This window comes from Notolepis coatsorum (genome assembly GCF_963971535.1).
Source record: "Notolepis coatsorum genome assembly, chromosome: 4".
Lineage (NCBI taxonomy): Eukaryota > Metazoa > Chordata > Actinopteri > Aulopiformes > Paralepididae > Notolepis > Notolepis coatsorum.
In genome coordinates, this window is record NC_140168.1 from 54,230,322 (window position 1) to 54,256,213 (window position 25,892).

Genomic DNA, 25,892 nt, shown 5'->3' on the forward strand with positions numbered 1-25,892 from the left:
CATATTATGGAAAACGCTTTGGGTCTCTGATGGGCCTACTAACACACAAACACCCAGTCAGAAATAAGACAACCCAGTCAGATATTTCTGGGCTGCCTTGTAGGTCTGAAAACAAGGCATTCAAATTAGTCTCTCCATCATACATCAATCTGAAATCATAGACGATCCTTGTGGTCTGTACCCTTGTGGTCCTTGATTTGTCTGTGAATACTGTTGGAACCATATAATCAATCTGTGAAAACATGCATACAAAAAGGCGGCATGCTCATAAATGTTCTCATTTCCCACCACAACACTAACAGTTATCTTCTTTGGGAAGAAGTGTAGGTTTGAGATTACATTTTTTTTCCATCTTCTCTTAGTGTAGTGCAGGGTACGAAACGTATTTTATGTCTTGTTTTATTGTGTTTTTAATAATCTTACCTCATATTTGATCTGCAACGCCTAGTTTGACAGTTTGATCTGAATTCCGTGAGCCAGGCATGCCGGAGTTCTGGAGCACGGAGTTGGAAAGTTGCAGCTCATTTGCATTTAAAGCTACAGACACAGAAACAGCATAAGCAGGACTGAAACAGAGGGGTATACAGTAGGGGTGTAACGATGCATCGATTAATCTATTCGAAATGCATCGATTCTAATGTGACGATTCAACTGCATCGATTTTAAAATGTTAGAATCGATTATAATCGAAATGAATCGAAATACATATTTTTATTTTTTTTTTTTATTTTTTTTTTTTTATTTTTTTTTGTGTGTATTGTTTTTATTGACCTATAGTCCATTCATGCTGAGTGAATCAGTTCCCCCAGCCACATTTGTGTATTCAAATTTTTTGGGGGAATTAACTGATAGAAAATGAATCGAATCGAATCGTGGTCAAATGAAGAGATTTCATGATGCATTGAATCGTTGCCTGAATAATCGTAATCAAAATTAATCGTTGTGAGGTCGCATCGTTACACCCCTAGTATACAGGCTGCTAGAATGCATTCTAGAGTGGTATTTTCAGCAAAAACTACATGTTTTGGGACCTCAGATACTATTAACTTGTTGAAAAGGAGTATAATATGTGACCTTTAAATCAGTGTGTATACGTTGGTATGCATCCTTGCTTTGTCCAGTGCTGCTCTGTTTCAAATCCAGTAATGGAGGGTGACAAAAGATTTGTTTCTTGCTTTTGCAGGTCAGGAAAATCAGCTAGTGGCATTGATTCCATACAGTGACAAAAGGCTCCGGCCCAGACGAACGTAAGTGACATTCATATTGTACATTCAAGTACATTTGGTTTAGATTCAACCACTTACTGAGGGTGGTCTGTATCAGCAGGTCAGATCAGTGGTTTGTATGAGTCTGTATCAACAGGTCAGACCAGTGTGTTTTTGTTAGTGCTATTGTAGGTCTATAGCAGTCTTTCCCAAGCTCTGGGTTAACACTGCCAAGCCAACACTGACTCATTCGCTCATAATTCCCTTCTTAAGTTGGGAAATTGCCTGACTTGCTCCAATATTAAACGGGACAATTCAACATGCTACTCCGTTCACTATTGGTCATTGCTGTCTGCTCAAACTAGTCAGCCTCGTACAACATTATAGCTTGTGGCAGCAGGTCATCTAAATTCTAAATTCTCTCATTACTGGGGAGACGAATGTTCATAATTTCTTTCCTTTCAATAATAGTAACCTTCTGTTGCTCAGTCAAAGAGGGGGAAGGTACCTGCCAGATGCCCATTTTGTTAGTGGGATACCATAGGTCGACAGGAATATTCTGCTTATTTGTGGAACCCGCGCAGGATGCGTCTATTCGAATACCAACCGGTTCATGCTTCCGCGTTCGCTTTTTGCGCTCTGATTGGCCACTGATGTTTCTGGTCGTAATCAAAATACGCGAACACGGAAGCATGAACCGGTTGGTATTCGAATAGACGCTCGCAGGATGCGTGAATATTAAAGGCAACCAACTTGTGTTCAGCTTTTCGTTCGGCGTTTCTCTGATTGGCCACACGGCCACGTGACCGCCCTAGCACACGCCCTTATCCGCGCTGTGTGTTGTCAGTAACAGAGAGAGACGCGGCAGAGAGTGACCGCGACCGCGCATGCGCATGAGGCTCCCCCAGGTGCTCTGAGAGGTGCTCGAGAGGTGCTCGTTGGTTAATTCCTTGTTGTGTTTGCGTTGTTGGTTAATGCCCGTTGTTGTTGGTTAATGCCATATCGCTATCACCGCATCACTTAACGCCATAACTAACTGCCTAACTAACTAACTAACTAACTAACTAACTATTTCGCGATCATGGACCCTGCCGCCAACGTGCAAGCTTTTGTGCCAGCACAGAGCAATTTGCATGTTTCATTGATTAACGCCATTACCTGCTGTGCTGTAGGCGCAAGCAAAGGTACAGTAGGTGTAGGTTACATGTTTCATTGATTAACGCCATTACCTGCTGTGCTGTAGGCGCAAGCAGAGGTACAGTAAGGTACATAATTGTAAGTAGGTGAATTCTACACATCTGACAACGCCATCTGACAATATCATAATGATGTGTTTTCTATATTATATCCACAATCATTCATCTAAAAAATTGTATGGGCGTAAATACATGTTAAGATATTCAAAATCGTCACAGCAGTATAGTTTGTTTATACTTCAGAAGTGATGTACAGTGACGAGTGAATCTGGTAGTTGGTTGTTAAAAACGCGAAACATAATAACGTTACGCTTTCTAGTTCAGTCAGCTAGTTTGTTTATACTTCAGAAGTGATGTACAGTGACGAGTGAATCTGCCTCGCGAAATAACAGTATACATTATGCTCCGCGCATTTCATAATCAGTCAGCAGCCTGCGTCCTCCACTGCTGCCGCTTGCTCCTTGGATTTCATTTGGGACGTGGGACGGCTGCCGCTTGCCTGCCGCGTGGGGGCGGGGGGTCGCGGCCAATCAGAGAAAAGCTGAACACAAGTTGGTTGCCTTTAATATTCACGCGCGCAGGATAGCTTTCTACTGAACGCACAGAGCGGAAATTGGTATCTACAGTATTTTATTGTCTGACTCTGGAGAAGATGGTAAGCGCATTTCCGATAATGTTGGCGTCCTTTAACTCTTTTTGCGCCATACCCGACATTTCTCGGGTTTCGTCACCAACCGTTTAGCGCCATACCCGAGATTTCTCGGGTTTAGATCTTTTGATATTTTTCCTTTGATCCCCATTCTAAACACTCGCGCGGACCTCCCTGTGTCTCCCTTGCACCGCTGCCTACGTAAAAATGGCAATGGCGATTGAATCCCGCCAGGTGGCAGTATCGCCTACCTTTTGAACTTGGGATCTAAATTGTTTTTCAGTACTAAGGTACCTCCGGCTGCACGAATCCCTTCCCCCTCAAAGTGAATCACACACAACAATCTGTCGGAGATTTGATCGCCTGGAACCTATCGTTTCCCGTATTATAGCCGTACCCAATGCACACAAATAATTGCGATCGCGATGGGATTACTGGGATTATTCATTTTGGAGTACCTTCTGACTAAGGTAAGGTCTATTCTATGTCTATTTTACCAAACCTAAAACATGCTTTTGTGTCGATCACAGCGTCGTCTTTTACCGAACCTAAAACATGCTTTTGGTAACGATGCATCTTCGTAAAACGATGATTTTGTGAAGAAACATCTATATATTGTATATACCTTTTTGATTTGGAAATAATATAGGTTTCAGGCGGGCAACCTGAACGATTTGGGCATATGCATATAACACGTCATATCTCGCAATCTAGAAAAAAATACTGGATTATTTTGGAAAGGGGCGATGTTTAGCATGTAATAGCGCACAAACTAAAGTATGTAGAAATGAACTGGTTTGTCAATGTTGGACTATAAACAAAGCCTGTCAAATGAGCCATACTATTGTCTCCATAGCTATAATACAGAACACACGATGGGTCCGCAAACATTGCGAAAATGGTCAATAACGCTGGCGCCATTGAGTAAAGATGGGAAAACAGCATGGCAGTCAATGAGTTAACCCCGAATATCTTATAACCGTAATATGGCCGGCTGGATTACTCCATGCATACCAGGGCTCTACAGTGCGACCATATTGCTCGCATATGCCCCTAAAAATATGTGTGTGCGAACCTCAAAACTCAATTACGCGCACGGTGTGCGAGTGCTGATGACAGCCTAAGTCGTACTTTTTATTTCTCCGCTGAGAATCGTTAAAAAACTACAAGTCCCACATTGCACTCAAGCCAACGGTCCAATCACAGTAGAGTGAAGTGACTGGTTTCATGGGAAATAAAGCAAATTACCAATCGGAAGCTCTAATTTTGCTTGTTTACTTCCTGAAACTCCGCCATTGCGATCAGGGCTCTCGTTTTCCGAGACACTAACTTATTATAGTCTCTCTCTTACCAATACCAATAGCAATAGATTTTAGAACACCTAGATTTATCGATAGCAATAGTAATATAACGTTAATGCAACAAAACGAATGCCTTGCTTTGTTAATCATAGCGTTGATGCAGTAGCGTATGTCGGTGTGTTGGCTGTAACGGACATGACAATAACATAACGTGTACACATTAAAATTGCGATAATCTATTCTAACATTTTCAAATCGATGCAGTTGAATTTCCCCCTTAGGATCGATGCATTGTTACACCCCTACACCAAAGTCACTGGCCCACTGTGTATCTGTGTGTATAATAACTTGGCTAGCGTTATCAACAGCAGAGATGGGCAATAGGGTCCAGCTGCAGCGCCGGACGGCCGGAGTGCAAGCGGTGTGATGTAATTGGCAGACTTGACTGTCAATCAATGGTCTACCTGACACGCAAACTCATAAACAATGTTTCTGTACTGGAGGTGTACAGTATTTCAATAGGCAACCCTGAAAGGATTATTTTTCTAGAAGAGCAACACAGCCAAAACATAAGCATTGTATGCATAAAAGGGGCAAAAGCTAAAGTTAAGTGACTGAACCTTTTGTAGCAGTAGTTTGATTTGATAGTTTATTTGATAGGGACAGCACATGTTAATGAACATAAAGTACAAAATACAAAATGTAAACATGCAGGGTTGTAGCAAGAGCTAATTTACACACATGCACGCACAGTACAAATATACATTTATTTTTGAAAAAAATAAAAACTCTGTTACTTGAAATATTTTCACTGTGCTCCTAAATATTTTTGGGTGCTCCTAAATTTTTTCATTTAGGAGCACATGTGCTCCTTGGGAAAAAGGTTAGCGTAGATCCCTGCATACAGACATGATCAGTGTTTGGACTGCAGAAAGGAAAGATAATTGATTTAACGTAACTGAACACAGATGATATTGTTGGTCTGTAATGGAGTCTCATGGTGGTCGTGTGTCCTCCCACAGGAAGCTGTATGTGACGGCCTCGGTCCTGGTGTGTCTGCTCCTGTCTGGCCTAGCCGTCTTCTTCCTCTTCCCCCGCAGCATCGACGTCTCCTACATGGGAGTGAAGTCTGTGTTGATCAACTACGACCAAGACAAGCGCATAGTCTATCTCAATGTCACGGTAAAGCACCCTGACCCCAGTTAAACATTACAGTAGCAGTGTTGATTTACATCATGTCAGAGCTTACATGTTACTTTTCTGATCAGGAAATGTCTACATGGCCTACAGGCTGCCGTTGTTGGCTGTAAGCGGTGATATAAGTGGTAGTTGGAAGTCCACTGGTACCGGTGTCGCCCCGATACCGGGCTTAAATACCAAGAACCTAGTACCAGCACAATGCTATGTCATGGTAATGGAAGGATTATTGATAATTTAACCCCTTAACCTGTTAAACTGTAGCCCTATCTTCAGACATTTCGCCTAAAAGTACATGCCCAAGTAAATGGAAGATTGCTCCACTTCTACAAGGTCAATTTGCATGTTCTTGATATCTAGGAACATCTATGGACCTCGGGGAATGTATTTCCTTTCCAGTTTCTGAAATATTGTGTCTGTTACTAGGCTTGAGTAAATTGTGATGAAACAAAGGAGAATATAAATTATGATATTTTTTTGCATCTTTGCCGGTGAATAACACCAGAAGAACCTGATTACTCATTCAGCACCTTCTTGAGGTGTACAAAAAATGTAAGCAAATGAATAAAGGGAAGATTAAACCGAAAGATTTGTAGATACAGTAATAATTATAATCCATTTGAATTATACATTCAAAATTGAACTATAAATTACCTTATTATGGCCAAATCATACATCTATGGATAGGGAGAAAGCTCCTCTTTCCAATGGCAGTCTTAAATCTGGATTTAGTCATTTCCTCACGGTGTTACGATAAAAGAGCGAATTCGCATTAATCCGATAAATTCTTATTTTTGGACAATTTTAAAACATCTGTAAACAAACGTAGTGCTGAAAATATACACTTTGACTGCTGTTTTGATAGGGTTAGGGTCTTTACTCTTGGCTACATTTGAAAAAGAAACAACATTAATTAATACGGTCTGTATTGATCGATTTATGATAAGCTTAACAGGTTCATGCCAGAAATAGATCAATACAATCCGTATTAACACTTTCTTCGCCAGCCTTATGTACATCATTATACCATCCTCTGCCAGCTCTATTTGTCTATGGAGAAGTTCCCCTTCTTTGCAGGGCTATAACTTTTTAAATTGTATTGCTAAAATGACATTACTATGGCCCATTCAACATCAAGTATCTATTGTTCAGGGTGTAGCAACGTTATACTTTTTCATTCACATATTCATACTAAAATACGTTCTAAAGTATAAATATGTTTTTATCGTTTTCTGCAGCTTTCTGCAGAACGTGATTTATAGCCCTAAATGCATTATATTGATGATTGTATACAGTTTGATAGCGATCGGCGCGAGATAAAAAATGTCAAATGGACGTGCTTCTAGAAGTTACTACTTATCATCTGATGTTGACCGGATGGGGGGGGGGGTTGTTTATAATTCCGTGGCCAACGTTAGATGATTCATCTAGTGTGGGTGATATGATCATTAGAGCAGTTTGTATCGAACACTGTAAAAAAAAACGCTGAAACTCACCCCAGTCTCCTCGGGCCGTTGGGCGATGAGCGTGGAGCAAAAATATTCCTATTATCGGATGTTGAAATATGCGATCCATCTCCAGGTTGTATAATAGTATATACGTCCAAATCATGTTGTTTATCGAGTTATTGGTAACGGATTGCTATCCATTGTGTCTAGCTTGAGTCCCGGGACCTATAGCGAGTGATCGGACCGAATTGGGATGAGCACCAGTTTCCGTTTCCGGTTTGGGCGATCCGCAGATCGGCCACCAGATGGCGCTCTTGAACCGTTGGAGAGTTGAGAGGGGATCAACAGTAGATCTCAAGTCTCTGCGGGAGAAATATGATTGCGATCACAGATTTTTGAAATATTGATCTCAATGGCGTGTTACGGCATCATTGGCAGAATTAGCATGGCGGGGAATGACGAGTTTATCCTTGGCAGAGAAAGTGTTAACACTTTAATCGCCGGAAACGCCGAAACTCGTCATTCCCCGCCATGCTCATTCTGCCGAATACGCCGTAACACGTCTTTGATATCAATATTTCAAAAATCTGTGATCGAAATCATATTTCTCCCCCGGGGACCTGAGATATACTGCTGAGCTCCACTCAACTCTCTAACGGTTCAAGAGCGCCATCTGGTGGCAGATCGCCCAACAGGAAGTCATGTGGATGAAGTGGTGCTCACCCATATTTCGTCCGGGCACTCGTTATCATTAGCAGGACTCCATCTTGACACAGTGAACACCGATCGGTGCAAATAACTCGACAAACGACATGATTTGGACGTATATACTATTATACAACCTGGAAATGGATCGGGTATTTATACATCCCATAATAGGAATATCTCTGCTCATCGCCCAACGGCGCGAGGAAGATACGGTAAGATCCAGCGTTATTTTCCAACGTGTTCTTTACTAACTGCTCTGGGCCCCGTTCCCCGTACCTGGATAACTGAGTTAGCCGGATAATTTCCAGTCTAGCCTGACTTAAGCCGGACCTTTCCATTCCCCGACGCTCGATTGTCCAAATCACCATGACAACAGATCAAAAAGTTTGAGCCTGGTCGGGAGCAGGGTTAACTTCAGTTAGCCGGATGAACCATGGCCACGCCCCCGCAAATAAATGACAGCTCGCTTCCTGAAATGATTCTCACAGTCTAGAGATCCCATTTATACCATTCTGAATTATGTTTCTGTGCTTCGTTTTCCTAGAGGGGGCTTTTGAAATGTATAATAATAGAACTAAATGCTGATAATAAATGATATTGAGCCTATAGATTTACTTTGTCCTAAATAAAATAATGCACGTCATATACGGCGCTCGGAGTCGCGATACACGCTGCATGCATGTGGTTATTTTAATAACGGCGCATTGCAAATGTGAATCCTGCGGGGATATTTTTAATGAATGAAACCTATCGGCCGTTTGGCTCTGATTAGTTTCATATATTCTCCGCTGTAGATTTGCTTAACGGAGCGCCCGGATTGTGTTTCATTCAAGCATAAAATTGAAGTGTCTATGCGTGGATTGTGGTTTTTGTGTGATATTGTAACTGGGATTAAAATGTCTGATGAGATGCGCTGTTTGACGGATTTGAGAAATTGAATGAGCCGTTGACGTCACATTAATGCATTTGAGAATAAAGAGAGAACTTCATTCAAAAGAAAAATATTCTAAACACGGGTCTCTCGTCCATTAATGGATAAACAATGTGTAACTGAGGGGTACAATTCCCTGACTGTATTACTAGATATGATACTTACTACCACTACCTTTGTACTTAATATTCGGCCACCCAGTACACGGCATAAATATATTATGATGAACACTGTCACGTAGATGAAACGGATCCAACACAAATGTACGAATTAGAAATAGGTCTTTATTTCTACACAGCGATGGTGTGTAGAACAAGCACTTAATCAAATCAATCACATTTATGAATGGAATTAGTATGCACTTTTATGGCAAGAGTATTCGTCGGTATATCAATAGAGAATGTCCAATCTCTGAAGGCGCAGGTGGTACATATACGACCTGGAATAGTTTAAGGAATAACAGCAATGATACTTTAATGATTATATACTGGATACACTAGAGGGGGTTAATCCGGTCGCTTGTAAGCCGACAGGAGTAGGAAGGGGGGGGGGGTAGAATCCGGCTGCCTCATCCGGCCAAGGGTATCCCAGGTGAACCCACTGTAGTGCCGTTCAATGCGCCGGCGATCCTTGGACCACAGATGAAAGCAGGTGGACTCTTTGTGGGCCGGCGTCATCCGGTCCACGGAGGAGAGACGTGAAGCGACCTCGTCTTGCAGAGCGTCTCCTCACCTTGCGTCCTCTCCAGGGGGGGGGTTTCCAACACACGGCAGTGTCGGGGGTCTTTATCCATGGAATAATCAATGTGTACAAAGCATAATCCGTGCCTGGGAAGGCGGGCTGTCGTCGGTAGAATAATCGGGTATACAGGTCCACTCGCTCGTCGGCTCTGGGGCTCCTCGGGTGCAGCTTCACGTGGGGTCAACCACCCTGGGTAAGCAGCCAGTTCTCTGCCCGAAACGATGGGGTACTGACTACGGTAGTATTCTCACCGCACGAAGCACTATATATTAACAGACTATTATTAGCTTAATAGACTACGTCCAACTCGACGATATAGTGCCAAATATGACTATTCAAATATTAATATACACGATGTCTCAATACCGATGGTAGGCGAACTTGGCCTTACTCCCACACGTGGCGTCGCGGGGAGGCTTTACGTCTGTGACTCTATTGGAGGGTAAGAAACTGGACTGAAAAGAAAGTCCTACTTTAGTAGCGCAGTATATATACGCACTATGAACAAATAGTCCCATTAGTGGTGCGGTAGCCAGATTCCTACGCGGAACTAGGACTTGTTCGTACATGTGGAGCGGTACGTTTGAACTGGGTCTGAGGGGTATGGCAGCCTGGCACCAAGGTCTCGACCAATAGTAGAATGGAGACTATTATGGGATGTTCAGTAGGCTAGAATGGATATTCAATGCATATTGTACAAGGAATATACAAGGGATATCAGGGAATATTAGAGAATATACAAATACAATTAAATATATATATATAAATAAATATATATATTCGGTTTAATCTGGCCCTTCACAACACAATGAATATATCCCGTCTGGCACAGTGGCGCAGCGGTAGTGCTCAATCCTGGCAACCGGGCGACCGGAGTTCGAAACCCCGCGTTTCCAATATAAATTTTTTGGAATATAATATTAATGATTATACGCAAAAGTAGCCTAGTTTTAAGTTAAAATATTATAAATCTACATGCATTGAGGATGTCATTATTTATATAGCTCTCAACGTGCACCAAATTGAATTATTCCTACATTGCAAAAAGAAGGAAAAGACTAGGAGAAGTGGGATTTGAACCCGGGCCGTCTGCGTGAAAGTCAAAACCACAAACCGTCACACCACAGTGCAGATAAGTAAAAGATCCACCATACATCAATCAATGGGTAAGAGAGCCGTATCCTTATTCTGTATAACAGTTGAACTAATTATTTTCGCTAGCAAGATCTCATTTGATTATTCAATCCATAAACCTACTGCCAGCAGGCAAGTTTAAAGAAATATAATCTGATTGATTGGGGTAATGAGGGACTTAAAATGAGCCTATAGATTATGCATTTAACTTGTCGGCGAGGCTATTGAGCCGTACTGCAATCTGTTAATAAAGTTTTAAATCAATTAATCAATCAATGCCGTTAGAAAATCAGGATCTCTGCTATCGATACGTGCTGGCTTTTCAACTGAAGCGGCCGCACGCACTTATCCTGGGTCTCAAGTCTGGTTCGAGTTAACGAGACTGAATCCACCTTCGAGGAACAGGAAAATCCCGGCTTCAAACATCGGGTTAATTGAATCTGGATAATGGGACTCTTGATCGACTTAGTTGAACCAGGTACGGGGAATAGGGCCCTGATGATCATATCACCCACACTAGATGAATGATATAACGTTGCCCACGGAATTATAAACGACCCCCCGCCCATCCGGTCATCATCAGATCATACGTAGATCATTCTAGAAGTACGTCCATTTGAATTTTTTTATCTCGCGCCGATTGCTATCAAACTGTATACAATCATCAATATAATGCATTTGGGGCTATAAATCAAGTTCTGGAGAAAGCTGCAGAAAACGATAAAAACATACTTATACTTTAGACCGTATTTTAGTATGAATATGTGTACGAGGGTACGAGCTGGAGCATATGTGTGTAGGTTTTTAGATAACAGGTATTAGGGGTATATCCTGTATAAGACATTTGACTAAATGGTAATTTCATTGGATATGCACTGTAATTAATGCTTGTATATCTTATCGTGTGTTGTCATGTTTGTTTATATGTTTGTTTAAAAAATAATAAAAAAATAAAAACAAAAAAAAAAGTATGTGAATGAAAAAGTATAACGTTGCTACACCCTGAACAATAGATATAGGACATTGAATGGGCCATAATAATGTCAATTTAGCAATACAATTTAAAAAGTTATAGCCCTGCAAAGAAGGGGTACTTCTCCATAGACAAATAGAGATGGCGAGGGATGGTAAATTATGAATTTAACCATGGCGATCAAAGTGTTAATTAATGTTGCGTTTTTTTTTCAAATGTAAAAGAGTAAAGACCCTAACCCTATCAAAACCAGTCAAAGTATATTTTCAGCACTACGTTTGTTTACCAATGATTTTATTAAGTGTTATTAGCAAAATACACATTTATAGAATTCTCCGTGCATTGCATCGGAAACCAGATTATATAGACGTGAGGAAATTACACCGTCAGTCCTGTTTGTAGTCTTAAGAAAGAGGAGACCCAGGGCTTTCGATGGACATCGAATTTTCATAAAACTATACTACTGAGCTCACACAAGCCCCTGTCACACTTGGAGCCGTTTGACTTGAAATAATTTGTGCACGTTATTTCCGTGATTATATCGCACGGGTCGAACAAACCTGAATGTTATTGACATAAATACAACATATATTTTTTCTTTACCTTTCTGTGAACATCTACAAAAAAAACTTGCGGAGCTATGGACATTATAGCTCCACAAAAGTAACTGTACTTGCACTAGATTTCATTCACGTTCTTTGCTGCCCTGTAATGGGCACCTGGTGGTATTACATCCAGCCATTAGAAAGAGGAGATTTGGCCCGATCCATAGATGTATGACTTGGCCAAAATAAGGTAATTTATAGGCCTGATATTCTATATTAATGTGTCTGGATGGCAAAATTCAGTACTGTATCTACAAAAAAACCTGTAAATCATCTGCCCTTTATTAATTTGCTTAGATATGTTGTACACTTGATCTCAAGAAGGTGCTGAATGAGCTCAGTGGCAATTTCTCACGTCTGGTCAATGTTGGTGGTTATTGGTGTTATTCACCGTCAAAGATGGAAAAAATAAAGATTATAATAATAATTGATATTCTCCTTTGGTTCATTACAATTTAATTTAAAATGGACCTTGTAGAAGTGGAGCAATCTTCCATTTACTTAGGTATGTACTTTTAGGCAAATCTTCAGAAAATATGGCTACGGCTTAAGAAGTTAAATGAGAAAATAAAATCAGAGGTTGGCATTTGGTTGGATTACAATTTTTAAATGAACAACTATTACTATAGTCCACCTAGCATAACCAACAACTATTACTATATTCCACTTAGCATCACCAACAACTATTACTATATTCCACCTCGCATAACCAACAACTATTACTATATTCCACTTAGCATCACCAACAACTATTACTATATTCCACCTAGCATCACCAACAACTATTACTATATTCCACTTAGCATAACCAACAACTATTACTATATTCCACCTAGCATCACCAACAACTATTACTATATTCAACCTAGCATCACCAACAACTATTACTATATTCCACTTAGCATCACCAACAACTATTACTATATTCCACCTAGCATCACCAACAACTATTACTATATTCCACCTAGCATCACCAACAACTATTACTCTTTTCCAACGCTGTTGCCCCTCTTCCAGAACACTCTAAACATCACCAACAACAACTATTACTCTGTGGAGGTGGCCAACATCACAGCACAGGTGCAGTTCTCCAAGACGGTGATCGGCAAATCCCGCATCAATAACATCACTGCCATCAGTCCGCTGGACATGAAGCAGGTACAACTACAGTACAACTATAGTACAAATATCTGCCCCCTGCACTATGTCTGTCTGAGGGTACAATTGTGAACCTGTTCCTCATTTTGTCGTTTGTGGTACTTTTTACAGATGGATTATATGGTTCCCACAGTCATTGCAGATGAGATGAGCTACATGTAGTAAGTACAAACTGACAGATTGTATTATTATCGTTTCACAACTACACTGAAGCATATCAGTGATTCATTCTGCTTTTGTTTCCCCCAGTGATTACTGCACGTTGCAGACCATCAAGGTGCACACCATCGTCATCATGATGCAGTAAGTCTTGTGGTTGATTCATTGTCTGAGGTGGGAAGATGGAAGTGGGAAACCTGTCATCTCCAACCTACCTGCGTTCAAGCTACACAGATGCTCACACGAAATATTTGGCAATTTTTTTATTACAATTTGTTTTGCATAAACTACAACTCACAAAGACAGTTTACAACCACATATAGGTAAGATACTTACAAATGTATTCTGAAAACGGCTAATAACAACATTAACGTTTCGTCTGTGGCTGTGTTGAAATTACGTCAAATGACGCTGAGGCTTGAACTGCGGGTTGAGAAATCGTACCTGAGTTTGCGATTAAGAACTCTTGAGTTTTATTAGTTTTTCCTAGTAGGAAGTCGGAATTTCCAACCTCAGAGTTGTAATCGAATGCAACATAGAATGCAGTTTATTTGAACACATAATGCACAACAGTGTGGGTTCATGGCATCACCTTGTCACATACAAAAGACATGGAGAGCCCACAACACTATGCTCCAGTGCACTTTATTGAATTCATTGATATATATATGTTTCAGACAATGGCCCACAAGGGCAGAGATGTTTGTCATTAGAAGGTGTGTTGGAGCTTACAGTAGTGTTGCTGGTTCCAAGCTCCTTTTTGCATTGCACTGGCTGACCCATCTTAGTCGATGAATCCCTTCATTTGGTCTTGGTCGACCAAGTCTGTTTTGAATAAGGAGGGCCAGTACCCCGGGCGTGATGGAGCTGGGGCATGCTCTCCCTAGAGCGTGGCCCAGGGAGAGTGCTTAAGTGTGGGGGAGTCGGGAAGAGTGAATTTTTTATGGGTGTTAAAAAAAAAGAAAAAAGATTATGCTGATGTAGTTATTCCCTGAAAAAATTATAATCACTTCTAGATTTAAAGGGATCCCTCTGAAGGATAAGCATGTGGGAAACCCAGTTTTACAGATATTGATGAAATTAACTAATGGATTCGTCCACAACGAGTCCTGTGACTCCTAGTGCATTTATCTCACTGATCCCTTTCGTCCTGCTCTGTGTTCGATCCAGGGTGACCGTCACGACGACGTACTTCGGGCACGCGGAGCAAGTGTCCCAGGAGATGTACCAGTATGTGGACTGTGGAGGGAACACGACGTTGCTTCAAGGGCTCAACAAGCCGTCCAACGTCCTGCCTCCTCCTGAGTAACCGCTCCTCCTTCTGAGTAACCGCTCTTCCTCCTGAGTAACTGCCACACCATCCTCCTCTGCCCCTGACGGGGGGCAGGAAGCCTTGGTTCACTGTGGTTTTTTGTTTCTGTTTTTTCCCCTTCTTTCTCCACCGACAATAGCTAACAAACAGATCCCACTATCACATGTTTTATTTGTGTTAGTTTACCGTGGCGTCGCATGGAAATGCTGCATTCGATTATAACTCAGGAGGTCAGAAATTCCGATTTCCTACTAGGAAAAATTGGATAAAACAGCGCATCAGAGTTCCTTGTCGCAAACTCCGGTATTGATTTCTCAACCCCCAATTCAGGATTTGATGTCTTTTCAACGCGGCCACCCACATCGTATAAGCGTTAATGTTATTAGCAGTTTTAAGAGTACATTCCTAAGTACATTAGCTATATGTCGTTGTAAACGGTCTTTGTGAGTTGTAGTTCATGCGAGACAAATTGTATGAAAGAATTGCCAAAAAAGTTTATCCCACTTACAACTTCCCGACTATAAACTAATGCAGCATTAAGCAGAAAAAAAGGAGGAAAGAAAGGTCCTTTGAAGAAATATTACTATGGATTGTAAACTTATTTAAAGACTCACTACAAGAAGTATTTTAGGAACCACCAAACCACCAAGGCACTTTATGAATGAATAAAAAATGCGCGTTTCATTGACACACAGGGGGTTTGTGTCAAGTGTCACGATGCCACTTTGCCGAACTCAAAGACTGAATCCCAATCTCCAGGTTGCAGACTCGTGGACTGAGCCCTCCGGGACTTGACTGATGTAACTTTTAACCTCCGAGTTCTCAAGGTAGGGAGTCCAAGAGGGTGCAAGGGTCCTGAGTAGGAAGAGAATCTGGTACAGAACCTCTCAGTCAACAGAATCAATATCAGCCATGCAGTACAGCGTCGACAACCCTAGACCTTGGATGTTATTATTATAATAATACACTGAATGGACAGAAAGCAACATTCTGTGAATGTGGGTTTATAATAAATCTGCAGGTTCTGCATGAAGAAATAAGATAATGGGCTACAAGTTAATAAAAAATATAAGGAATATCATATTACTTAATATAGGTTTACACACGTTTTTCTTTTTTGGTCATGCTAGGCGTATTTTACCTTTTGTACATTTAGTCATTTAGCTGACTTTTTATGGGTAATGATTATAAGTAAAGCAATGTGTTAAAATAAGTTCTTAAATAAATAGCTAAATTCACACACTTAAATCATTGCTTTTGCTTGGAATTAGTGGGCAATATTTTTGGGTGAAGTTCACAAAGCAACAAACTTGCTGAAAGACCTACTGATTTTTGACATGGGACAACCCTACCCTCCCGAACGTCAAGAGAACGCAAAGTCTTAGTCTGCAAGTCCAGACATTGGGATTCAGCCTAATAAGCCTAAGTTAGGATACACTGTAGCCTATCCATCCGCTGCAACATAATGGGAGAAAGTATTTTTGGAAATAGTTCAGACATTTATGATGCAGCAAAAAAGGGTGGACAATGACTTATCACAGCTTTGAGATTTGGTATGGACCTGTGTAAGGTTATGTTTTACATGGTGGCCCCATGTGCGGTCCACTGTATATATGAAGCTGTACAATTATGTTTACTTATCCAGCATTGGGTTGTTGGGCTGCTCTCTGTTAATTTGGGCGCTGCTATAACACTTGAAAAGTGTGTGGGTTGTTGGGCTGCTCTCTGTTAATTTGGGCGCTGCTATAAAACTTGAAAAGTGTGTGGGTTGTTGGGCTGCTCTCTGTTAATTTGGCCGCTGCTATGAAACTTAAAGTGTGTAACTAAAATAAAAGGCAGTACTTAAGTGCTGCCCTCTAGCCTGCTGTTACATACTTAACCTACATTGTGGAAGATCCTTAAAGGGGAATGCCACCGGTTTTATGAATTCACATACGGTCTACCTGTGCCTCAGGACGGTTCAGTCAGCATTTGTGAACATGCACCACTTTCTCCTAAAGCCTGGGGCTGCTACATAGACAATGAATGGGCCACTGATTTGTGAGTTGATAAAATGCTTGCGTGAGCTTGTATCCCTAAATTATTTTTTAATTCTAGTGCAGGCCTGAAATAAGTCTAATCCCCATTCATTGTCTATGATTGATTATTTTAGTGTCGTGCAGCCAGGGTGCCCAGTCTACATGGATCTATAAGACACTACATAGACAATGCAATGGTATAAAACATAAAAATCGAACTCCAGTTCACACTGTCTGTCCTGGGGCACAAGAAGATTTTTCACAATGGGTGGCATACCCTTTTACATGTTTGTGACCACAAGAGACTTTTACATAAAACATTTGTGTCGCCCTTCTCTTATCCATGAAGCTTGTTTTTAAATGAAGGTAACTAACACATATTTGACCAAGTAATTTTTCTACATTCCACCCCCACATTATTTTCATGTCTCAATTGGTAAAAGGACAGCCTCTGTGAGCGGCTCTATATATGTTTTCCTAAAGTTGCACTTTGGCATATTATCAAACCCTTGAGAATTTGAAGGACTACCTTGATTAGAACTTGATAGCTGTTTTGTATTCGATTTTAGTAAGATTTCTACCTACACTGTTGAGATATTTTTAAACTTAACAGGAGTACAACGATATCTATTTTTCCATCACATAAATACATTGAAACGGTGTCTCATATTTTGACTTAATACTCAATTCCCCCTCAAATTTCATCGTAGAGAAAGTGTACGACTAACATTTGTATAGTTCGCTAAGCGCTTTAATCGGATATTGAAGTTTGAGGGTACAGGGAAAGAATACACTGGCTCATTGTCTAGAATTGATTTCTCCCTGTTTTACATTTGCTGTGTGTAGAGGTTCTCCTAACTACCAGTATGTCATAGTGGGAATTTTCTTTCTTTATTTTTTTTTCTTATCTTACTAGATGTCTTTTTTTTGTGCATTTTATTTATAATTATTTTTCAAAATGTTTGAATCACTATTCATCATGTGTATTTTTTTCTTGACAGCATGAATAAAGTTTTAAAACCCTTAGTTCTGTTTTGAATATATGGCATTTGTGTATGTATTTGTATACATAAAGGATAATGCACACAAACGTTATTTGCGGAGGCATAGTAATTAGGCCCCACAATGTGCATTATTCTTTGATAACTGCACAGTATCCCTTACTTACAATGTATGATTATAATGTACACAGGCTTAAAGTCCCCATGAAACGGCTAGCCGAATGCTATTTGATTCCTCGTATTTATGTATTTCCTGTAAAAGCAGGAAGCTAGGGAGGGACTTTTGATTGTCATTTACAGTAGCCAATAGCGCTGAATGCATTAGGTTGACCCATTAACTAGCAAGCTAATGTTAGCAATGTTACACAACAATAGTAATGCAATTTAGTTAAAGAGGCCTAGTGCTAGCTTAGTTACAATGTGCTGTAAATGCCATTCTAGAAAGCATTTCATTGGACGCTAAATGTGTATGCCGCCCTGTCTGCAGGATGGCTAATCAACATTTTCTTTATTATTATTTTCCAGGAAATTACAAACTAAAATACCATTAAGAATACATACAAAACTACATTTACATTTAGTCATTTAGCTGACGCTTTTATCCAAAGCGACGTACAAGTTCTGTGCGACAAGACAGCAAGAAGGGTATAACTCAGCTGAGTAACAATGTTCATCAAAGTGTTGCGTGTTACAGTGTAGGTTAGTTTATTAGGACAAGTGCATGACAGTAAGGTTAGTCGGGGTTAGATTTTTTTTTTTTTTTTTTTTTTTAACTATGTTGTCATTGTTTGGACAGATGTATATATATTTGTACTTTAATAGAAAATGGTACTAGAGGTTTTCACACTAGCAATAAGGAGTGTGAGAGTTTGATGTACATAGGGTGCTTCACAACACTTACAACGCTTACACAATCTTGTTATAACTAAGAAATCTGCTGAAAGAAATCTTTGTGTGCATAGATTGCATAGTTTCACGTTCGCATTACCAGGATGACAGCAAGGATATACATTTATATCCTTGGAAGACAGTGAGGCCAGCTGGACAATAGCGACCATGATAGGATCCCAAGATTATTTGCGTCATATAGCCAGCTCAGATTTTAATGTAGTAGAGAGAAACTCACCCCCTTCAGGGAAAGAATGTGAAAAGGGCGCTCTGGTGACAAATTCTGCACAAATAACCTGTATAGTCAAAGTCATGCTTCCAAGAAGAGTTAATAACAATCTATAGTTAAGTCATGCCTCCGACAAGTCCATGATCTCCAATAAAGGGGTGATAGCATGCGGGTTAAGTGATCATTATATGATATTCTGTTCCCGCAAAAAGCCAAAGCAAAAGGCTGGCTGTCACAAAATGGTCACATCTAGAGACCTCAAAATGTACTCTAGCGAGGCCTTTAACCTTGAACTGAAGAGCCTGGACTGGTCAGATGAACTCAATGGTACACTGGTTGAAGAAACCTGGCTTGGCTTCAAAACCAAATTCTCAACAATACTAAACAACATGGCCCCCCTAAGAACCACCAGGGTAAAAAATCGCGCTGAGCCGTGGATGCACACTGAAATACTGACCGCTATGAAAGCCAGAGACAAAAAATTCTCTGAATTTCATAAAAGTCAGTCAAAGCTTACCAAAAGCACGAGCAGTGAACTCCAAGCCCACGTGACTGAACTCAAACTAGAAAGAAACAGACTAAGAAATGACGTAAACTCCATGATAAAAACTGCAAAAAAAAAATTCATCAATGACAAAACTGAGGAAAACAAAAATGAACCACGTGAACTTTGGAAATTACTCAATAATCAACTAGGCTGCAGTAAAAAACTTAAAACCAGGTTCTCAAACATAAACATAAAGACGGACAACACGCTCATCACAGACAAACTGGATGTAGCCAATTACTTAAACACTTTCTTCACAAACATAGCCACAACACTGGTAAACAAACTACCCTCCCACTCAGGGCAGTATGGGGTAGAACACATAGTAGCATACTACAAGAACCTAGGCGTCCACAAAGACGATTTCAAACTGGAAATGGTAACTACAGATGAGGTACTCAATAAACTGAGCGCCCTCCAACCGAACAAGGCCACTGGCCATGACAACATCCCCTCCAAATTCCTCAGAGACTCAGCAGCCGCCATCACCCCAGTCATCACACACATAATAAACCTCTCCATAAAACAGGGACACGTCCCCAAGGACTTCAAAATAGCGAGAGTAACACCCCTGCACAAAAAGGGCAGCAAATTAGACCCAGGCAACTACCGCCCTGTTTCTATCCTTACATCCATCTCGAAAGTCATGGAAAAAATAGTATACGAACAGGTCGAAAAGTACCTTACGGATAAAAATCGAATCTACGAATTCCAATCTGGCTTCAGAACATCCCACTCCACTGACACATGCCTTCTCTATTTGAACGACCACATCAAGCAAGAGGTGGACGCGGGCAAATACTGCGGCATGGTCATGCTAGACCTACAAAAGGCCTTCGACACTGTCAATCACACCATTCTGATTGACAAGCTAAAAGCAATTGGTTTTGATAGTTTATCAGTGAGCTGGATACAATCCTACCTGGAGGGGAGAGAACAGATGGTGGAGGTAAACGGTACCCTATCCCCCCCCCTCACAGTGAACTGTGGTGTTCCACAAGGAAGCATACTAGGACCACTACTGTTCCTAATTTATGCAAATGACATGTCGTCAGCTTGTGACTGCAACTTGTTCCTGTTTGCGGACGACTCAGCCCTGCTGGTCTCTGACAAGAACAAGTTACAGGTTGAAAAAACCCTCAGCTCGGAACTAGGCAAAATCTGCATATGGCTCGCCGACAACAAACTATCATTACACATGGGCAAAACAGAGTCCATTCTCTTCGGTTCAAATAACAAACTCAGCAAAACAGACGGCTTCTCAGTTACAGTGGGTGACAATATTGTCACAAGGAAAGATGAAATTACCTACCTGGGTTCCATCCTAGAGGCTAATCTTTCCTGTGACAAAATGGCATCCAATGTAATAAAAAAAGTCAATCAACGAACTCGATTCTTGTACCGGATCTCCTCCCTGGTAAACAAGAATACCCTGAAGACTCTGGCAGGAGCACTCATTCAAGGGTCTACGACTATGCTTGCACCTCATGGTACCAAAGCACCTCAAAGGCACTAAAAACCAAATTACAAACATCTCAAAACAAACTAGTCAGACTACTGCTTGACCTGACTCCTAGAACCCACCTCACCCCTGCACACTTTGCCAACCTAGGATGGCTTAGAGTAGACGACAGAGTACAGCAACTTGCAATGGGCCTGGTCTACAAGATACACTACACGACCAAGGTACCCATGTACATGTCAAAATACTTCCCAAAGGTCAGTGAATACCACGATTACAACACCAGAGGGAGCTCCACAAATCATGTAAAACCCAGATTCGGCTCAAACAAGGGACTAAACACGTTTAGCAATTATGCCACAACAATGTGGAACACCCTACCCAAAGCTGTAAAGGAATGTAAATCACTACCCACCTTCAAAAACACTCTCAAAGAACACCTACGGAGACTGCAATTCAAAACTGGCCCCTACAAATGTCCTAACCCAGTTGTACAATAAAGACCAAGCATGGCTTTGTCAGTATTCCAATGTACAGCCCCACCCAACCCCACCCCACCTACCCAACCTCCTCCAATGTACAGTTTCCATGTCAAATGTATGTCAGTATTCCAATGTACAGTGTCCCCCCCCCCCTACCCAACCCCCCCCCCCCCCCCCCCCACCTCCAATGTACAGCCCCACCCCACCTACCCAACCTCCCCCAATGCACAGTTTCTATGTCAAATGTATATACTCTTCTTCTGGATTTTTTTAGTATCACAAACAGTACTGTATTTGAAAATCTGGCATGTCATAAATGTATAGATGTAGCAGTACTGTCTATCTGTATGTCATGTGTGTCATATGATGAATTGAAAATGGGGGACCCTGATGGAAACAAGACGAAAGTCTTTCTCAGGTCTGCATCCTCTTAACAATTGTATATTGAGCTGTACTGTACTGTACCCATTCTGCAATCTGTTAATAAACTTTTCAATCAATCAATCAATCCAAGAGGAGTTAACTTAGGAGTTTCTGAGTGGGTGGGACCTTTAAATCACAATCACTTTTACCCCACCATCTCCTGATAGCTCAAAGTTATTTCAGAACCTTAATGAGGAGGGTTTTGCCCCCTCTTTTCACTTCCTTTCCTTATGTGGCTGAAGGTACATTACAAATGTGGAATTTCAGCACAATTTGGAAAGTAAGCAACCATTGCAGCCAACATAATATATGGTAAGCTAGTGTCACTGAAATGTCTGGCATCTGTACATGACCTAGAACCTGTGCCAAACCAGTGAACATGTTCCTGTGGATTTATTGTTCTTGAATTAAAAGTTGCTGACTAATTATGAACGTCCAATTTTATGTTTGTATTAGAAGCATTTTTTTGCTGTGTCAAATACCGGAAGCCTGGGCTAACCTGTCAGTGTACCCTAGTCTTCACTTCCTCTTCCGACCAATGCCAAAGTGGGCTACACCAGGGGTATCATCATCACCAACAAGCTCACCAACAAAGAAGAGAAGGAAGAAATGCTTCATCCCAAGGCTGAAACAAAAACACTGGACTGGACTGAAGACACTCAGCATATCAGAGCCACTGCCAACTCAATTTACATGCAGGCAGGATATCCTGCAGGAGGCAGCAAAGTACACCAATCTGTGGATAATGTGAGGCCCAAGACCCGAGCCAGAGCACCAGCGAGGTCAAGGGGAAGGGATTGGAAGGGATTGCCTTGAGTGATAGAAAACGGAGTGGAGACCGACCTTGATGGTTTTAGTAGCGCTTCCAACAGGGCAGGAGCAGCCAGGGCAACAACAACAATGGTCTCCTAGGATGATCAAGTCACCACTAAGAGATACTGAGTTATGTGAAAATGCCTCACTTGTACCGACACGTTGACATTCAGACATGTTGTAGGATGGCCTGGAAAGAATACTTGCCACACCAGTCGAAGAAGATGCAGAATAAGTAGCCAGGCTCTTGACATTTTGCAGTAAGATCGGAGGTTCCAATCAACCCCAACCTCTCTGCTCTACAGCTCCCTCCCCTCTCCAAACAACTAGCTTTGATCCAGAGACCATGTTTGTACCACAGTGTGACTGGAGCAGTTCGGGAAGCCCTATATACTAGTGACATGTGCCTCCGGCTTGGGCCGGCCGTCGTACTAACTCAATTGGCAGAGTTAGCGGGTGGGAAGTCGAAGGGTGGTAGTCTGTTCGTTGTGAACAGTGACTCCTACAGGTCGGTTGGGGCGCCTGCACAGCAAAGTCAGGAAAAATGGCGGGGGCAGTGTGAGCCTCCTACACGTTACTCCTCGCCAAATGAGAGTCCGCGCTGGCAGGTGAAAAGATGTGACAGTCTGCCTCCACATGTATCGGAGGGGACATGTGATGCAAGGCTTCTATCCTAAATGTATTTTTTACTGTTGTGAAGCACTTTGAACTGCAACCTCTGTATGAAAAGTGCTATACAAATAAAGTTATTATTATATTATTATTAAAGTTATTAAGGCTTCTATCCTCCCTACAACCGGCCGGTTGTCACATCTTTTCACCTGCCAGCGCGGACTCTCATTTGGCGAGGAGTAACGTGTAGGAGGCTCACACTGCCCCCGCCATTTTTCCTGACTTTGCTGTGCAGGCGCCCCAACCGACTCTCTTAGCCTTGGCCCTGGGACCTTAAATGTCCTGGAGAGTGGGAAGCCAAACCTCCTGCAGGTGATGTTACCAGTAAGGATGCTCTTAACAAATATGTTTTTTCGAGATCTTCTGACTAATTTTGAACTTCCTTAGACGCCTAAGGAAGTAGAGGCGCTGCTGTGCCTTCTTGTGTGTAATAATAGGATACCGTTTGGCCTCCGCCCATATTACGACTGCACCCCTGTGTGTGTGTGTATGTGTATATGTGTGTGTGTGTGTGTGTGTGTGTGTGTGTGTGTGTGTGTGTGTGTGTGTGTGTGTGTGTGTGTGTGTGTGTGTGTGTGTGTGTGTGTGTGTGTGCGTGTGTGCGCGTGCGCGTGCGTGTGTGCGTGCGTGCGTGTGTGTGTACATGTGTACTGCCATGTGGTTGAATTGTTTCATTAAATGGACTAAACTAAATAGAACCCTCTGTTGCAAGGCAGCTTGATAGATTCAATCAACTGTTATGTAATTTCACCTCATCTAACATTCAGGTTATGTAGAGGTGAAATGTCAACTGTCTCTATATGCGTTTGGAGACACTCGTCTCGGTTACTACTGGATTTCAAATAAACGTTTGCACTACAATACTAATCACATTCCCAGACAGTGGAATTGGAATGCTGCTGATGTTGTCATAGCGATGAATGGAATGTCCATAATCTTCGCCATTCCACTGAGAAAATGCAATGGTCCAGATCCATATTTTATCTCCATTTATGAATAGGCATGAGTAAGTCCTCCATCACTATGTCAAATCAAAGGTCAAAGTTCCAAATTGACTCGTTCGGTGTACCTGGTAAAACACGTTTCAAATCGTATTAGCTGTGTCCATTGGCAATTGAAAAAATACAGTTTGTTTAGCCCCAGATCCAAGTCTAAATTTTTTTTTAATTAAAATAAAAAAGAACTCTTCTATGTCTGCATGACTACAATTTAAAGTAGTCCACATATCCAAAACAAAACTAGCACGAATACACCCTGAGGTGAACCCTACTTATGATCCCTTCACATGTACTGGCTGTTTTTAAAACCTTTTCACAAATCCTTATTTGTTGATTCCTCTAATTGCCATCTTTGGCATTAGTTACCCCAGATGAGTTGCACCTGCTCAAAGCAAATTGGCTCGATGAGTTGTTTTACTCAAATGCAGTGGTGGAAGAAGTACACAGTTCCTTTACTTAAGTAAAAGTTAAAAAAAGATAAATGAGTACTCTGGTAAAAGTAAAAGTCCTCCATTCAAATTCTACTTAAAGGAATATGCCAACATTTGGTGCTTCTCCAGAGAGAGACCAGAAGATAGATGCCAGTTTCCTCTCTGTGCATTCAATAGCTTAGCACAATGAATGGAAGAGGACATGACTGATTAGCCTAGGTATTGTCCAACTAACACCTCTCCCGAAGGCTAACCGGTCATGTCCGCTTCCATTCATTGTGCTAAGCTAGGCTAACATGCAGCCAGATAGCTTTCTACTGAACGCACAGAGAGGAAACTGGTATCTATCTTCTTGTCTCTCTCTGGAGAAGACAATAGGATAATTTCCCAAAATGTTGGCGTGTTCTTTTAAGTAAATGTAGAGAAGTATTTGCTATTGAATGTACTTAAGTATCTAAAGTAAAAGTACACATTCTACATGATGTTTGTGTATCCATTGACCTCTATGTTATGTTAAGTTGTATGTGGTCCAGTTATGCTGCTCTGATTAGGTCCTCTTGAAGTTGACAGGCTTCAAATGTGAAAGTATATAATCTTCATACATTTTTCCTTTTGTATGTTATGTTTTCTATGCAAAATAATTTCCTTCAAATTAACTAGTAGTAACTGATGGGTTCAGATAAATGCAGTGGAGTAAAAAGTACAATATCTCCCTTGAAATGTAGTGGAGTAAAAGTATAAAGTTCCCTAAAAGGAAAATGCTCACATAAAGTAGCTAGACATTTTACTTAAGTACAGTACTTGAGTAAAAATACTTAGTTACTTTCCACCACTGCTCAAATGGAAAGATGCCACGCCACCCTCCCACCCCCACTGGACTAGAGACGTAATGTCTCACGTGAATCTCCAGAATCTGTTCTACCATCCAAGTTCTATAACGTGTGACGCCCCTTTCTGCCATGTTTTGAAAGACACACTACAGACGTCTCTGAGAAGCTTTCTTTGTCCCTTCAACATCTATTTTTTTTTTATTTAGAGTTTAAAGGTGCTATAGACAACATTCAGCCACTAGATGTCGCACTAGAGCACCAGCATGTTGATCCAATCAGGTGCATTCCACTTGGGGAAATGGAAAGTAGGGAGGGCCATCAGGATGCTCAACGAACAATAACACTATGTAACAACCATCAAATGCACTCACAGCCAGGGGT

At 41.3% G+C, this 25,892-nt stretch overlaps 1 protein-coding gene across 1 annotated transcript in view; it reads left to right on the forward strand.

Moving 5' to 3' along the window:
* Positions 1-17,755, forward strand: part of tmem106bb (transmembrane protein 106Bb) — a 31,884-nt gene extending 14,129 nt beyond the window's left edge. The window contains exons 3-8 of the mRNA XM_084312403.1: positions 1,184-1,247; positions 5,374-5,533; positions 13,106-13,246; positions 13,358-13,407; positions 13,496-13,549; positions 14,576-17,755. Coding sequence (XP_084168529.1) covers positions 1,184-1,247; positions 5,374-5,533; positions 13,106-13,246; positions 13,358-13,407; positions 13,496-13,549; positions 14,576-14,714 — 608 coding nt within the window. The 3' untranslated portion in view covers positions 14,715-17,755. The remainder of the gene's footprint in view (positions 1-1,183; positions 1,248-5,373; positions 5,534-13,105; positions 13,247-13,357; positions 13,408-13,495; positions 13,550-14,575) is intronic.
* Positions 17,756-25,892: the final 8,137 nt, after the last annotated feature.